We start from the raw sequence: 17,588 nt of genomic DNA, 5'->3' as shown, positions 1-17,588 counted from the left end.
GTCCTTCCTCAGTCTATGATTATTTTTCTTTCCCCTTCAGCTTTTTATTCTGTGTTCCTGTGTAATACCATATGCTTACTCTCTGTGAAACAATTGGAAGAGTTGACAGACAAAAGTGTCAGGCTTCCAAGACTCTCTGCTAGGTTGCTTCTACTGCTTCCATTTCCCTTTTTCCTTAACAGTTCCATCTGTCATGAAAGTCCAGCACTTTTCAAAGTTTTTTGCTTTCCAGCCCTTTTGCAGTAGGTGGTTTTTTTTTGGTCCTCAAAACCAGTGTATGACAGTTAAAGCTGGGCAAGTATCTTACTACTGATTACATTCTTTAAATAGACTAGGTCTGTTAAGAACAAAACGAGAAATCAATGTAGAGTTTTGCTGCAAGTTTTCACCAAAAAATTCTAATGTAAGATTTCCACACTGAATGTCATTCTCCAGTTTTTTGCTTTATATTTTTCTCATTGACTGGGGCTGATCATCTTGATAAGCTAAATCACTTAATATTAAATACTTATAACAAATTAGTTTTGTTCTCCCCATGCCCCTTCAATCCCTGTCTCCTGAAATTATGTGTCCAAAAAAAAGAAAACAAAAAGCAGAGGGTTTTTTTTTTCTTTCCCCCTCCCCCAAAAATATCTGGTTTATTTTTTACAACTAATTGATGCAAACTGAACTGAGTATTGATCTGAGGACAAACTTAGCCTTAGAAATCTTCTGTGTTTGCAGTAAGCTTCATGAAGGATAAAGACTCTTGAATGTTGTTATTTATTTCACTTCCAATAGCATTAAGTGTAAATCTAGCAAACTTGATGATCATAGGATGAATATTTAACTCCAAGGTGACAAGAAGGTTGTCTGGTCTGTTTTGCGATTAAGATTCAAGGAAGTGCTACACAGAATAACAAACATCATGATTAAGAAATTTGATCCATTTTCTTTTTCTGGAGGCTCTGATCTATTTGATTTCAATGACACAGCAACCCCAGAGGTACCAAGGCTCTGGAGCCTCACAAAACTGCTGCTGTCCAGGAAGACACACACAGAGAACGATACAGAGCTGGGAGGGGGCAGAGAGAGATTTTTATTGGAAGCTGTTAAAGTGGTTGCTATGAGACCTTCTCCAGCTAACACAGGCACAGCAGTGAGTGTGAGGCTGATAAATCACACCTCTTGCATTATACCTTTCCTCTCTGCCTTTGCCTTTTTTTTTTTTTTTTCTCCTCTAGCACAGCTTTTATAGTTGTTTAAGATCAGGGAAAGCACCTGCCAGTTGCTTGTTCTTCGTTTTGCTCCCTTCTTCTGCCTCGTGCAAGATGGAGCTAGAAAACGAAATGATCAGCTCCTCTAGCAATTCTTCAGCAGGCTCCAGAGAGTACAAGGTGGTGATGCTGGGAGCAGGGGGAGTTGGCAAAAGCGGTAAGTTTCAGCAACAACATTTCTGGGGAGAAGGGGTGCTCTGGGAGCATAAAGTTCACAGGATAAAGACGCTGTTTAATGAGGGGTTTCTTGCACATGGTTTGTATAAAAGACTAGTCTGTGTCTGGGGTGATGAGTCAGCTTAATTTGTTGCAGACTGAAGTGTTACAAAGCCTTTTTAGTTTGTTGTTTGTGTAAAGTTGACCTTGATTCTGCTGTGTCTGAGGGGAGAGCAGTCAGACTGCTGCTGTTGGTTTAACAGCAAGTGGCACTTGGCGAGGGGTGATGGTCTGCTGGACAGTGTGGATGTAACTTGTTGGCCTGACAGTCCCTGTGCTCAGGCAGAAATGAAACTAACTGCAAAGTCAGCTGTACAGTGAGAATGTGGAGGATGCCTACAGTGACTCGATTTTCTTCCCCACATCTTTTTTTCTTTTTTTTCTTTTTTTTTCTTTTTCGTTTTTTGTGTTGATTGTCATTGTTTCTCAGCTGCTGTGAGTCTCCTCTCCTGTCCGGACAGGTACAGAATGCCTGCCTGAGTCTCACCTCAGGTGATAAGGCAGATTTGCAGCATATTTTAATATCACTGTCCAGAGCTGGTAAGATATGCTGGTGTCTGACAATGGTATCTCTTCAGAGGAGTCATTATTTTCCCCAGACAGTGTTTTCTTTTCCCCAGATATTATCATCTTTGATTTATTCTCACTGAAACTAGCATTCTCTGTTCTTACAAAGACTTTGCTGAACATGCAGAGTTTGTCTAAGAATTCAGTGTATTGAGCTGGCCACACAACGAGCATTTGATTATATCCTATGGAAATCAAAAGAAAAACTGAAAGAGAAAAGAAACAACAAAAAAAGAAGGGTAACAGAATATAATCAGGCTAGATTCCAAGGAAATTTCAGGATAAATAAGCTGTAACACTAAACTGTAATAATTGTGTAGATCAAATAAGTTTTGTTTATACTCAAACAATAAGATGAGGCATAGGTGTAAAAAAATAAATATTGGTAGAGGATGTAATTTTCTCTCTCTATCCCTAATTTTGTATTCTTGTTATGTTGGGCTTCAGCTTCAGTGGCACATTTTTCAGTGAAAGTTATTTGCCCATCAGTATTGCTTAACCAAGCAAACAATTTTTGCACAGATGTTACTCTATAATCACCACATAAAATGTGGAAGAAGAAAATAATGGTTATCTCAGAATAAGTTTTTGCAATTTCAAATTATCTTTTCCATGGTAAAGCTGATATCCAGCTGGAACTTTTAGTAAAATATCACTTCTTTCTTTTTTTTTTTTCCCCTTATTCTTTCTCCTTTTTTTTTTTCTGAGTGTATCCAAAAGATGGCAGCAACTTTTTTTTTTCCCAAACATATCTTTGTAAGAACAATGTAATTTTGAAACCTTATTTACCGAAGATATTACAAACCATACTAAAATTGTAGTTTGACTGAATCATAAGAGCCAAAGTTTATATATATACTTGAGGAAATTTCAGAGTTCACAGTCACTATTAGCTAAGAGTTTAAATCCTAAATTTAGTTTATTCAAATCTCCTTTTTTAGAAGACATTACCTGTTAATTTCATGAGAATAAAGCCTTCAAATCTGTGGATTGCACAAAGCAATGATACATCTCCAAAGCTGATAACTACACAATTAACAACTAAAATTGTGTGTCTGCATGGTCTAGAGAAATAAAGATAGGACTAAGTGGGCAGTTGTGACTATTCATTGGGATAAATGAAAACTTTCTGTTGTTTCCACAGAAGTGAAACTTCTGGGTGGAAAAAAAACAAAACAAAGCAGCAACTGAGCATTATTAAGGAAGGACGTGGGCAGTCAACATTTACTGGCTCTGAAATGGACGTGAAATATTTCAATGGAATCCTGAGAGAGAGTCCAAATGACAGAATTCTCATAGAGATAAGAAAAAATTGATGGTATTCCATAAATCATTAATTCATTCTGACTGTTACATAAACAGGATTAATTTACACCAGATTACAAGCAGAAAAAGCTCTAAATGACTACTTTAATTCTACAAGATGAGCTCCTCTTTACCCTAGTGACCTAGATTCATTCTGTTAAGGACACTATGAATTTAACGATAAAAATGGATCAGAGTAGAATAAATATGAAAGATTAGAAAAGAAAAAGAAAAATAAAAAAAACCCACAAAACAAAACGAAAAACCACAAAATCAAAAACAAACAAAAAATCCCACAAAAGAAAAAAAAAAAAAGGCAAAAACAAAAACAAAGTTCAGTTTCCAGTTTTGATTTTGACAAAGAAGTAATATATGATTAGAAATATTGATAATATCCTGTTTGATTTTGGTTATGGTTTTGTTTTTGTTTTTTTCTCCTTCTTGCTTTGCTTTTAAGTCATGATAAAAAAAGTAACAGCTGGGGTTGAGTTACTGAGTGGGAAACAACATAAAACCTCTTTCAGGTGAAAGACTTTCCACTCCTCAATACGTTCAGTATTAAATAATTCAGATCTTGAATGAATTTTCCATAGGAACCAAGACGCAAAAATGTTAGAATTCTTTTTACCTTAGATGTAGTTGACTTCTAGAGATCCCCTGGGCATTTTGATCTGCTGTTTCCCACTCTCTTACTCTGCCACTTCATCCTGCGTGTGTGGAGGTCTTTGCATTGAAAACTGCCTGCTCCTTGCAAGGGGCTGAGGGTTGTGATTGTGTTTGTTGACAGGGAGGAATTAGGAAGAGGAGACCAGCAATAGATGTTCTTTGGCACTGGTGTTTATAGAATATTTGCTTTGGATTGTCAGGCTTGTCTCTTCAGTTATTTGCTCCAAGATGATGGACAGTCCAGTAGGACAGTCAATGTCCTGTTATTTAAACTATTCAGCGTGGCAGAAATTTCACAGGAATTTGTAAAAAGAGGTTAAAGCTCAGCACATCCAAGTCTGATACCCATCACATCCAGAGTAATGATGTGCAAACTGCAAATGTTTTAAGAATTGTTACTTAAGGGTCCTCACATTTCAAAAATCAGTGACACTATTTTGTAGGAGGGGAAAAAAAACAAACCACCCCAAACCCATAAGAATAGTTGTGTTTAATTAAAATGTACAAAATTTTATGTAAATTTTCACAGGAGTTGATTTCTGTGCTCTAGTTATGAACTATAGATGCCCTAGAATGAATTACCCCTTCTAAGACTTCTGAAAACAAAACTGTTTTTGTTTTCAGAGCAACACGTTAATTTATTACTTCACGTAGGTTGTGTTTGTCATCAAGAACATCAAGTACAGTCTGATGCAATTTCAGACCAAAATTAGTCTAGAAACAGGAATTAAACTGAAATTAAATAAAGTGAATTTTCTACTGACTCTCATTTAAATATAGTCCATGCCAAAAATGCATGTTTCTAGTTATATAAATTTCACTTAAAAAAGAGAATTTGACACTTGGTCTTCTAGACACCACAGCACCATTTAAACTCACCTCAAGTTTCTGGACATAGGGTTTAAACCCTAAGAATCTTAGTGATTTTGAAAGCCATTCTCCTGAGAAATACCTTCAGAGGTCAGAGAACAAGTTACTCTCATGGTCTTTGTCTGATGTAGCTCAGACCTCTGTGTTCACCTCTGTGTTTACCTCTATTTTTCAGTGTTCCAAAAAACATTCACAAAAGACCCTTTACATCCTGCCACCATCTATCGCTGGCTTATATTTAGCAAACCAATTACACTAATAACAATAATTGACTGCAGCACATTCTGCAAAACATTAGCGATGATTAACCTGGGGGTTGAGCAATGACTAACAAAATTAGCAAATTGATGTACCTGTGCCACCAAACAAAATAAAAAACCCTCTGCTAATGAAAAATTGTTTAACCTAAGCATTCTTCAAGTGCTGATCAGATTGCGCCATGACCTAGCTTTTTGTGTATCTTCTTGCCTGAATGGAAATGTTATTCTAGATTGCTTGTTTGTTTGTTTTTTCCCTAATGCTAGTTAACATTGATATATTTAAGGCTGAAGATGTTCTGCAGTTATTCCAGGTAAATAGAATTGCATGTTTATGCACAGAATGAGTGTATCACAGATGCAAAGTGAGTTTCGTGCTAACTGTCTTATGAAAGTTGTACTTCAGATGAGTAGAAGAATTCTTAAAAAAAAAAAAAAATCAAAACCTAATAAATATTTGTTGCTAATTAGTTAGATTTTTACCTAGGAGAAAATTTACATTTTTCAATATTTATTTCTCAGACTGATTACCAGTTGATTTGTTGCTGCTGTACAAAAATTGAAGGGATTTAAAGTAATTGCCCCAACATTTTTTGCAAAATGAATATTTTTTTTTTGTTTTATTATATAATGGAAAACATATAGATATGTATTTTCAGGCTTCAAGCTTAGAAAGAATAAAAAAGAGGAAGAGAAGAAATTAAGAAGATATTGTTTTAGGGTTGTTGCACAAATAGTGTGAGGGAATGTATTTCTCAGCCTGATCTGGTGAGAGGAGGCATGCTTACCCCACTGATTTCCTTGTTTATTTATTGTTTTTCTTTTATGTTGCATAAAGACTATTTTACTCAGATGCAGGTGATTCATCCAATAAATTCCAAGATCATGTACACAAAATAAGTTCCACAATGTATGAAAACAATATTTTCTTTTTTTGTGTGTGATATGGGAATTTCAGCACGAGGAATTAGATTAAATCTGCAAATTTCTTTTATTCATGTGATCAACTGCCCTTTTATTTTTTGGACCTGCTTTACCTTTTATTCTGTCTGGATAAAGCAAATTCTGTGCCTGTTAATTTCAAACTTGTCCTCATAACAAGAGCCCCAGTAAACAGAGGTAGCCCTTTGCAGCGTGTACTGGAGAACTGTCACACTTCAGCTGTTTGTTAACTCTCTGGAGATAAATTAATACATGATCCAGTCTACACTGAAAAGGATGAAGGTCAAAAGCAGAGCTTCCACTTGTATCAGAAGCCCTGAGCTCGAAAAGCGCCATTCGGATCTGCTGGTGATGCTCTTACACCATCACAGGGCTCAGCATCACATACCGCACTTCAGGCATTGATCCAACACCTTCTCAGTAGGTGTGGGGGTTTTTCGGAGGGGGTTGGCTTTGATTTGGTTTCTTATTTTCCCCAAGAGTGTTCTCAGGAACAGTTATTATTCCCTAAATGCCTGGTAATGAACCAAGTGAAAGAGTGAGGCCTTCCATCATGTCCCGAGGCAAGGCAGTCGCCAGGGTGAAAGTGTAGGATTAAGTTACTGCTCAGTACGAGCCAAGGTTAAGAAAAACTTTCCTTTCAAGTGCTTGGGCATGCTGTGGATTGCAGTTCAGGCGAACCAAGTTACTTTTTTTTTTTTTTTTCCCCTCAAAATCAATATAAGTATAGTTTTTGGTGTCTTAATCTGGATCTGCTTCTCCTGTACCTCCATAAATGTCAATACTTTTTTTAACTGGAGAAGAAATTGAGATGACTAATTAACAACAACACACATCTGCATGCCTCTGAAAAGAATTGTTTGTTCCTTCATTAGTAAATCAGATTTTTAATTCCCTGTTAACTTCAAGGAAATGATTATGCTCATTCAGATTAAAAAAATAAATAAATTTTTTAAAAAAAAAGACAAAAGGTGAAAAAATATCTATTTGCTGACCACAGGAAATCTTCCTTTCTTGGTAACAGTTCTGAAAATGTAAGGGTAATACTTCTTGAAGATTAGGCATCCATGGAGAAAAAATTCTGACTGAACAGCATGAGCTAACAGTTATGTTTGTTGTGTCTGGGATTCTTTAAACTGAATGGTAGTCATAGTTCTAATGCAGAATTACAAATGTTATATGCAAAATGAGACATTTTATCCTATGTCCTTTTAAACCTCTTTTAAAAAATACTTATTTTCTTACTACCCTTCCTGTTAATATTTGCAGACAATTTGTTCACACCTTGATCTTCTATCTCTTCAATACACTATCTTAAACTTGCAAACCCTAATTTTCCTACTCAGAGCTTCATGTATCCTTAATTTAAGTGCCCTAATATTTCCACATTGTTTTCTGAAGTCCAAAAATGCACATACTATTCTATTAGTGACCTTCCTAGAAGCAAGATTGCCACTGGTTTCCTCTGGACAGTTATTTTTTGTTCCTCTAAGAATAATGAATTCTTTTGTCCAGGTGTAGTTCACAAAGGTCACATACAGAGAAATACCTTCAGTAACCCTGAAGCTTGCTTTTTCCCCAGGACAGTCACCTGTGCTAGCACATCTCCAGTAATGACCTAAATCCTGCATTTTTATATGTCTTATGTTATTTTGGGCCATTGAAGCTGAGCATTCAAATAATTCTGGACCCGTTTCCAATATTCTACATCTATCTTTAGTGCATACATTGTACATTTAAAAGGATTAAACACATTCCTTATTCATCAATTTTCTTGACTATGGGTAGACCTTCTGGGCAGAATTATTTGCCTCAGGGAAATGAGTTAAAGATGTTTTTCATTATTTTTCTAGTTTACATAATTTAATGGCTGGAGGAGTGGAGGATTCAATTATGCCCTCTGTATTTGACAGGGGGGTTTATGCATGTGAGATACCAATTTACTACTAAGAAAGCTCTGTGGAGTCCTGGTTTCTTCAATACTAAGAGCTGTCTGATAAATAGGACAGAGTTCAAAGAAGACCAGCAGAGATGATAAAAGTGGTGGCACAATATAATTTATGATGACAAATGACTATGACTATATTTAGACAGGTCTGTCAGACAGTAATCCGTGATTCTTTATTGTGCAACTTGCATATGTATACAGTGATCTAATGTAAGTGGGACTGGATGCAGCTGTAATGTAAACGGGTTGATCTACCCAGGTTGTCCCATTAAAAAGTGATGAATAACCACTTGGATAAGGCTAGCAAGTGAGAGCCGGTCACTGCTGATGCCATTTTGTAACAGGGGATGGAGACTTCATGGTGTTTGAAAGTAATAGATATTAGGAAAAGAATACATGTTTTCCAAAATTTGAGGAAGAAAGGGACCAGAATTGCTTAATGGAGAGTAACAAATTATAAAATTGGAATTAAATCACGTATAAGTAGCAACAGATAACATCTTCGGACATGTCTTCCTTTGGTCTGCAAGAGTGGCACATAGCCTTAATGACTTGCTAAAAACCAAGATGGAGCAGATTATGGAAAAGCCTTTAAAAGGAACAGATTGGTGAAAGATGTATTAGTCTAATTGGTTTCTGGTAATTTAAGGCAGAATACCTTAGAGAGATTGAGCATTAAGGCACAAATATACCTGAATGGAAAAAATGTTTATAGTCTGCAAATATTCTTATAGAAAAGAAGGAATTATTCCATCCTTAAAATTTTGTGATGTGTTAAAAGTCATCGGGACTTTTGGCTGACTTGGCATCAACAACAAAGAAAGCCAATGGTTTTCTTTGTGTTCAGACTGCTAAACAGAGATCCTTAGGAAGGTCTCAAGAGTCAGCCTCTTCCAACTCTGGATATTCTACGATTCTAAGCAATTAGAACTCATAGAAGATTACAGTAATGATCCTGCTTTTCATGGTGAGATTTCTTAAAAGGAGTAATGTTCACTTACTGAAGATTTTACTGAGTTTTGTCCTGCTCAGCTTTTGCTATTCATTCTGCATGCTATAAAGAGACAGACAACCTTCTCGGCTATTCCTCAGCAACAAGAACTGAACTATCAAGGACTCTCCTAGTTTAAACCACACACAAATCTGCCATTTGAAATGCCTAGATTGAAGTCTCAAACAAGGGAACAAGCACTGTTTCATGACAATGACTGGGCACTGTCAGTGTCTTTGCTGTAAACAATCTGTTGAGGCAGCCACAGGAACTGTTTGCCTTCCAAGCCATCCCTGCTGCTGAGTTGTGCCATCTGCAGCATTTTTGGCACATACTATATGCTAGAATTTGGATGAGATGAATTCCATTAGGGACACTCTTGAAAACACAATAAAGAAAGACTTTTTTTTTTCCCTTTTCCTTCTGTTGCTGCTTTCATCTCTTTTCTTTCCATACTTTCCATTTTATTTCCTTCCATTCCTCTGGTAATCCTTTTTCACTTTTAATTTCTTCATTGACTCTAATTAGCCTGCCTTTATGCCTGCAAGCCTGTCTAATTTTCTTTCTCGGGAACTAGAAGTCTCATCACGCTCACACAACTCCATTGACAGGAATTAGATGTCACCAGACAGGGTCCCAGTTTCGGAGGGAGAAATGTCTTGGGAAGGCACTTTACTGCAAGATCAAGCACTAACCAGAGACCATTGGGGACACTGGCTGAAAACACTTTGTTTCAGGTTGGGTGGTGAATATCAAAAAGAATAAGCCTGTGTATTTCTCAGGAGCTGCCAAGTAGGACTATCATGTATTTGGCCTCGAAAAGAGTTACATTTTTAACTCAGTTGCCTGTTATAATCAGTGTTTTATCTTTCCATTTGGATAAGACCCAAGAACTAAACCAATTATTTCAGGGGACCCAAAGACAGGCTCAGAAATGGTTGTAAGTTTTAAAAATAAATTCCATAAGCTTTTGCAAAGTAAGAACTGTAATCAACTGAGAGACTGATGCATATAGTTCTTCTTTAACTTACACTGACTGCAGTTATGAGAAGAGCTGCTCTGTAATTTCTTTCCTTGCAATCTCATTGAAGTGCTAATGTAATTTTGTAATCCTTGTCCATTTTTATATGCCCAAAATAAAGGAGCCCTAACTGAAATTCATATTTTCTGTCAGATCCTGTGATTCCTTTAGTAGCTTTCCTAGCCCACTACCTACATGACAGCTTGTTGTATTATACTGAACTTCTCACTGCTGAATAGCATCTGCAGTATCTTTACAAAAATGTCTCTTTGGCAGCCTGCAAAATGTGTACTGTTGTTTCAGATTTTTATCCAGAATGTTCAAAACCAAACCAAAGCATTGTCAAATTGTCTCTCATTTCAAATAAGCAGCTTCTTAAGTCATGCAGACTGCCTGGAGGGCTACAATATTTCCCCTTCTCTAAAACTTGCCTGGACTTTCTTAAATAGAAATTATGTTCCATCCTCAATTAGAGTAAAAAAGTAATCATTAGACATCTCTCCACAGAAAATAATCTTACTTGGGTTGCATGGTGACATGGTCATCTCATCACTCATCTCACACCATGTGCCAGAGCTCTGCTTCGTGGAGTATCTGAAACTGGGTACAGCCAAAGAATGTGTTCCTGGGCCCCATGTGGTCCCCTTATGTTTATAGAAACACCTAATTTTTCTCCTGGGAGTTGAGGAGAAGAAAGAACTATCTATTTCAGTAACCGAGTGGCCCCTGTGAGCTCCAGAAAACAGATTCCTGCACCTTTCTTTCATTTACAGCAGTTTGAAAGGATTTCCCAATGTCTATGAAAAATGTGAATTTGCATTGGAGTCTCTCTGTGTGTGCTCTGTTTACTGGTCTGTTCTTATTAAATTGGAAGTCAAAAGACTTTTCAAATCTTTCTCAAGATACTTAAAAGTTATTAAATGTCTGACATACCAAGGAGTAAATCACATAACCTTCTACTTTTTGTTTGTTTGTTTGTTTGTTTTGTTGTTGTTGTTGTTGGGTTTTTTGTGTTTTTTTTTTCCAGGTAACGTTCTCAAAATGACAATTGTCTGTGATATCTGAGGGAAACGAAGAGGCTAGGGAAAAAGTAAAACAGAAAACACAAAAGAAAGAAACCAAGCAGTGGGAAGAGGGAATGTAATAGAGGTGAACAAAAATAGAGACATAGGAAAAAGATTGAGAAAACAGAAGACTGGGCAAAGATTAGTAAAGCAATGATAAGAGAGTAAAGGGATAGGAGGAAAGGGCAGTAGTTTATACTTCAAAGAGCTTTGATTTCAGATGCTGCCTTTTCATTGTCATTATCCCAATAGATGCCAATAGTCTGTGGTTGTAGCCCAGCATCTGCAGGTACTGGTGGCCAAAAAGTCCATGGAGCTCATGTTAGGGTATCATTCTCCTGCCTCTGTGAATTCTTATCCCATGTTTCTCAGTCACTGGTCTTCTAGAATAGAAAGCTGGATAGGGAGCAGGACAAAGTTGGCAAATGGGAGTCAATCTCTTCTGCCGTGTAACAAACAACAGCAGAAGAGAAAATAGTCTCGAGTTGTACCAGAGAAGGTTTACATTTGATATCAGGAAACATTTCTATAGTGATAAGATGCTCAGACGTTAGAAAAGGCTGTACAGGGTCATGGTGGATTCACCATCTCTGGAAATATTCAAAACCTTTGTGCATGCGGAGCTTAGTTTAGTGGTAAACCTGCCAGTGCTGGGTTAATGTCTGAACCTAATGGTTCAGAGAGGTCTCTTCAAAATTGAAATTTTCTTTGCTGCCAAATCTTCTTGGCAAAGCCTTTTTTTTGCTTTCCTCAGCCATGGATGAGGCTGACTAGATCTAAGATTAATATACATTTATGGAGTGCTAGGCAAAGTGATGCTTCTCCAGTGTGGTGTTCTGACAACCACTCAGAAAACAGAGGAGTCTGTGGGCCCCAGCCTTAGCAATACCTCACACATAGCGAAATAAGTGGGAGGCCCAGCATTTGTCAGACTCCTCTGTGTTCTTTGAAGAACTGCATTCATCCGCACATAAAAATCTTAAACAAAATAATGAGTCACAGTGCTGCTGTGAAATAAATACGTGGAAATAAAATTAGGTTCTGTTTTCCTCCAATCTGGGAAAAAAATTACAAGATGAAAAATAAATATATATTGCATTTCTATATGTTTTCTCTTATTCTTTGTGACCCAGCTGTTACCTTTTCTCTCATCCCCCAGCTTTTACTGCTCATAACAATATAAACAAAACATTACCTTGCTAAAACAGCATTTGAACAAGTGGTGGTAGGAGGAAAAATCAAAACAAAATGCCACTGACTATAAACAGATTTAAATACACGTATTGTTGAAACATGCTCATGTGAAATTTATTTCAGTGCAAAGTAAAGTGTAAAAGCATTTTCACTCTTTAAGGAAAACAGTTGTTAGTGCCAATGTGTTATTCAAAGAATTTATAGAAAGCTGTGTGAAACCCCCTAAGATAACCACTTCTGCTGATTGACAGTGACAGCACATTCAAAGAATTCGATTATTTGGTGATTGAAAGCCTTTATTCCTCAATTTCACTTACTTAAAAATAACTATGGATCAAACTGCTTTGTTAAGCTGCATCATATGTTTTTAAAGCATTGTTGTATGTACTTGATGACTACTAGTATATTAAGTTTCGAGTAATATTTAAACCAATTTTGTGTGTTGGGATACTTTAGGATGGTGGAGTTTAATCACATTTTTAGGCTTGTGAGTAAGGTGTCTTTCTGGTTGGCAGAAAGAATGCAGAAATTAGAATTTGTATTCCAAGAAATTCCTAACTCTTCCCTTTCTGACTCTGAGTATCTCAAATGAAGTTGATAAAAATTGTAGGCAGTGAATGCTTTACAATGTTGTCACTCCTGGGAATATCTTTGGCACCACTGGTGTTAATTTAGTCCCAGCCAAAAGCAGGATGTGGACTGGGAACAGATGAGATAGGCTGCAGTAGACATGATAGCTCAGGAAATTACCTAGGTAGACAGAATACCAGTTTGTACTATGATGAAAGTTCCTGAGGGAATCAAATGTTTCCCTGGCTCACAGTCAAAGTTCAATGCCATAGACAAATACCATGAATAATTCTTTTCAGGTTTAGGGCATAACAAGCTGCTAAAAAATCATTAAGAGGTTGGTAATAGAATTACTTGCCTCTGAATTCTAATTCCTTCCGTCCCCTTTTATCTCTTTTTTTTCTTGCAGACCCCCCCTTTAAGCATATGGTAGAGTTTATGAGGGATGTGGGAAATGTAAAATACCACCTGTTTATGTTAGTAAAACTGTGTAGAGACCATGTTATCTTTCAAAATTCTTTTTATCTTTCTCATAAACTTACTGCAAGTGTATTTTCTTCTAATAAAACATTTTACCAGGTATATGACAGTGTTAAAGGGCTTAGATTGGTAATCTACTATGAAATAGTTTTTCTGTTTCAATTTTTTTTTAATTTTATTTCTAATGTATTTCTTTATTTATATTAACCTCAGGATGCTTAACATATGATAGATTTCCCACAAAAGCACAGTGTTAAAAAACTACCTATCTTCAGAACCATCTCTAACTAAACTGACAACCAAATATATATTTGTTATCTTACTGAGAAACCAAGATAGAATGGGCCTTATTTGTTCTGTCAGTGTCTTCTGTGTCATATCTGTTCAGCTCAGTGATTACTGTCAGTATTGCGGCATTTAAAAGAAGAACTGAAGAGACTGGGAATGCAATTTGTGTTCTGTGCTGCCTCACGTATCACAAAGAAAACTGGCAGTTTGACCTTAGCAGTAGAGCAGAAAGAATACAGCTCTTTTTTTTTTTTTTTTTTTTTTTTTTTTTTTTTTTTTTTTTTTTTTTTTTTTTTTTTTTTTTTTTTTTTTTTTTTTTTTTTTTTTTTTTTTTTTTTTTTTTTTTTTTTTTTTTTTTTTTTTTTTTTTTTGTATACTGAGACTTCCAGCCAAATGAATGCATCTTAGCGGGGAAGTCACTCACTCTGGTGTAGGTGGTGATGGGAGGGAAACAGGGAAATGTTTTACAGCTGAAGAAAAAATATGAATTTGTTCCTGACTCTTCCTTTGAAATTATCATAGAATGCCTTGACCCCTATTTTCTTCCCTACCCACTGAAATATCTGTATTAAAATGGTTAAAGCAGTGCATGGTTAAGTGGGATGGAGCAGAGAGAGGGGAAGATGCAGGAATTTCTGCAGATTTGGGGAGAAGTATGAAATAGTATTGTGACTAGGTTATGTTAAAGCACACTTTATAACAGAATTTGATGGACAATGAACCTTGTGAGTGTTTTGTGTTTGATACCTTATGGAAGAGAATAGCTAACAAGATTAATATTTCTGGGCTACAAAAGAGTAAAGATAAATGCGATAAATACTAAGATGAATTCTGTAAAGATGTTAAAACTAGACACAATGGCTCAAGGTAAGAGCATCTATAATGCATTTTGGTAAATTACTTAATCAGTGTAATCAGTGTGTATCTCTTCAAAGGAAACAGGAACTGTGAATACTGTACACAGGTTTAGATTAAATATTAGGAAGAAATTCTTCTCTGTGAGAGTGGTGAGGCCCTGGCACAGATTTCCAAGAGAGTTTGTGGACTCCTCATCCCTGGAAGCGTTCAAGGCCAGGTTAGATGGGGCTTGGAGAGACCTGGTCTAGTGGAAGGTGTCCCTGCCCGTGGAAGGGGGGTGAGAATTTCTAACCCAAACTGTTCAGTCATTTTATTATAATACTTACTTGCTACAACTACTGGACTATTGAGCAAATTTGGAGACACAACCAGCTTCTTGTTGTCCATGTTTTAGGCAGGGCCCAGTAGTATTCTTCTTCCCTAAGATTTTCTCTCAAACTGAAAATCCAGGAGACAAATAATAGTTTATTTAAAAACTCAATAGACTTAAATGCAACACACCTGATCAGGAATTCGATATTTGAGCAGCTCTGAGATTTGCCAGAAAAAAGCGTTCAGGAGGCTCTGTGGGGAGAAATTTAGGTACTAATGCTAACTAATGATCAATGCTGAAACTGTTATCTGAATCTAGATATGTAGGTATTCTCTGTAGTTCATGGAGTGAGGTGCATGGTATTAGATACTTAATGCTTTCCACTGTTTGAGAGAAACCTGGATGAGTAAGCAACTGGGATGAATAGTTGTTAAAGGGTAGGTGGGAATAACCACGACTCAAATGTTGGTACAGGTGACTGATGTAATTGCTGTGGAGAGTTTTTGAAAATAACAAATTGTAACATTCGAGTTCCTATTGCAGAATTTATCAGTGTTTCCTCTTATATAAGATGTGTATGATGGTTTCAGTCAAGTTTGTTTTGAAAATATTTTGCTTCGATTAAAACCATCTATAATTTTGGTGGAAATAATGTTCCTTTTTTTAATTGAAAACATATAGGGTGCTGCTCAGTGTGGTGTGTATCTTCCTCCTTAATCCACTTAGCATGTGAGACTTTTTCAGTCCCCAATCTAAAGAGCTGCTTGCTTTTAGTTCCTGCAGGCTGATTAATTTATCTTTGGAGTTCCCTAAGCCTTTGATGAGCCCAAAGGTGAAATTTCCAGTTGCATTTCAGTTTTATTAAAACCAATTGGATTTATGATTTTTTTTTTATTTTTAGTAAGGCAAACAACAAGCATTTGCTGTCCTACAATCTTCTTTTCATCCATTTTTCAACTGAAACAACTTAGCTTCTACACATGACAAAACTGTGAACCAGTTATTATTTAGAGAGTGTTAATTTTGTCTGCAGTGTGTACCTTAGATTTTTGTAGGCGCTTTTTCAAATGTATGTTATTGCAAATCCCTCTAAGGATCTCTTAAGGAAGAGGCATCATCACAGAGTACACCTCTGTAAGGAATATTTTTAATAATACAGTAGCTGAGTTTTCCAGAAATGCAGTATTGAAGGCAGCTGACAGGTTGCAAGTCTTTACCTTGCTGTCATTCAAGCAGGCAATTCTTACTGGATAGTTACTTGATATTCATAGTTTCACTGAAGCAAGTTAAGTCAACAGTTTCAAAATGGTATCACCATATTTAGAGTTTGGTGAAAAATGAGTCAGTGCTTCGTGGAGCAGACATGTCTTCTGACATCGATATCACTTTGTCTGCTGTACTTCTCACTTTCACCGGCACTTGTTCGTGATTGATCTCTTGTTCTGCACCACTTGATTCATCACGGTCAGCGATCCACAGGCATGAAAAATTCATCCCAAGACAACAAATACTTTGTATCTTATGATATTTCTTTCCCTTTGGGTTCAAGACAATTAATTCCTCCAGAGAGCAGAAAACTTACGGATAATAGAAATTCTGGCATTTCTGTGGTGAGAACAAGTTCAATTGTTTGTCTCCATTCTCTCACACAAGAATGGAGATAATGTGTTACAAAGCTGAATTGTCTAAATAATCGTGAAAAGTAATTTGTCTGAATGGATTGTGTAAAGGAATTTATTTCTGCCTTGATGCTAAGTACCACTTAAGAATATGTGTAAATTTCTAGAAAGATGTATAGATCTGTATCAACAACAATTTTCTTTTTCAGGAAAGTTCCCATTTTGAACTACTTATCTTACTCAGATAAATAAATTCCAGCACATCTTGGTGTTGCTGTAGCTTTATTTATTTACTATAATACCTACTCATCTATGTTAAATTTGATCTTCCACAAGCATAATGGCCCTTCAATGTGTACTTCTCTCTAAACTTGCAGTTGAGATCCAGTTTCCAACCAAAAGAACTGGGATGGTGTTATGACTCTAGATACTTTGGAGAATCTGAAAAGAAAACTAAAAAATCAGCCATTATTAAGTCCAAGAGATGAATATAGAGCTCTCAAGACAAAGGACAGAGTCTTGTCCCTGAGATTACCTTTCCTCTTTCAGAATAGGAGCCCAGTTTGGCATCATCAATCCTAGAAAATGTGATATTTGATAAATGCTGTCTGATGCCTTTTATGTTATTTCCTGTAAGACAAAGCAGCATCATAAACAGTCAAAGGGACAAATTAGGTGAGAACTTTGCATAAGAGACAGATGATACGTAATTTAAACTATCTAGTGGCTGGCAACAATAGTTGAGTTGAACAAATTACTTTCCTGAAAACAAGTAGTGGAGTCACTGGGTGCAATATGGGTAAATAAGCAGGGCAAATGTGACAGAGCTGAACATGAGGTGCATAACTGAGGTGAGGGAGCCCACAAAATCAAGTCCTTGCTTGTGCCTACGTTCACATAACTTCACCTCTTTGTTCGTGCTTCTCTGTGCCTCGATATATTCAGATTAAAGAGATATCTCTTGTCATATTTTATTTCTGTCGTGCAAAGAATAGGGATTTTCTCTTTACATTTGAAAAGCAATGACATACTGTGATGTTTTTGCCACTGTAATATAGGACACCTCTTCTTACGTTCTTCTGCCCCCTACTTCTTGCCTCCTACTACATCCCTAATACTTTCTGAGAACTAACATGACTTGTTTTCTTCATGTACATGTTTGT

General features: G+C 36.5%; 1 protein-coding gene across 1 annotated transcript in view; it reads left to right on the top strand.

Moving 5' to 3' along the window:
• The first annotated feature begins 1,064 nt into the window (after nt 1–1,064).
• Nucleotides 1,065–17,588, top strand: part of RIT2 (Ras like without CAAX 2) — a 169,970-nt gene continuing 153,446 nt past the window's right edge. The window contains exon 1 of the mRNA XM_027885409.1: nt 1,065–1,413. Within this exon, the coding sequence (XP_027741210.1) occupies nt 1,311–1,413 (103 nt within the window). The 5' untranslated portion in view covers nt 1,065–1,310. The remainder of the gene's footprint in view (nt 1,414–17,588) is intronic.

This window comes from Empidonax traillii, unplaced genomic scaffold (genome assembly GCF_003031625.1).
Source record: "Empidonax traillii isolate 1590-97213 ecotype Southwest subspecies unplaced genomic scaffold, ASM303162v1 scaffold10:size5872457, whole genome shotgun sequence".
NCBI lineage: Eukaryota > Metazoa > Chordata > Aves > Passeriformes > Tyrannidae > Empidonax > Empidonax traillii.
This window is presented reverse-complemented; position numbering and strand designations above follow the sequence as displayed.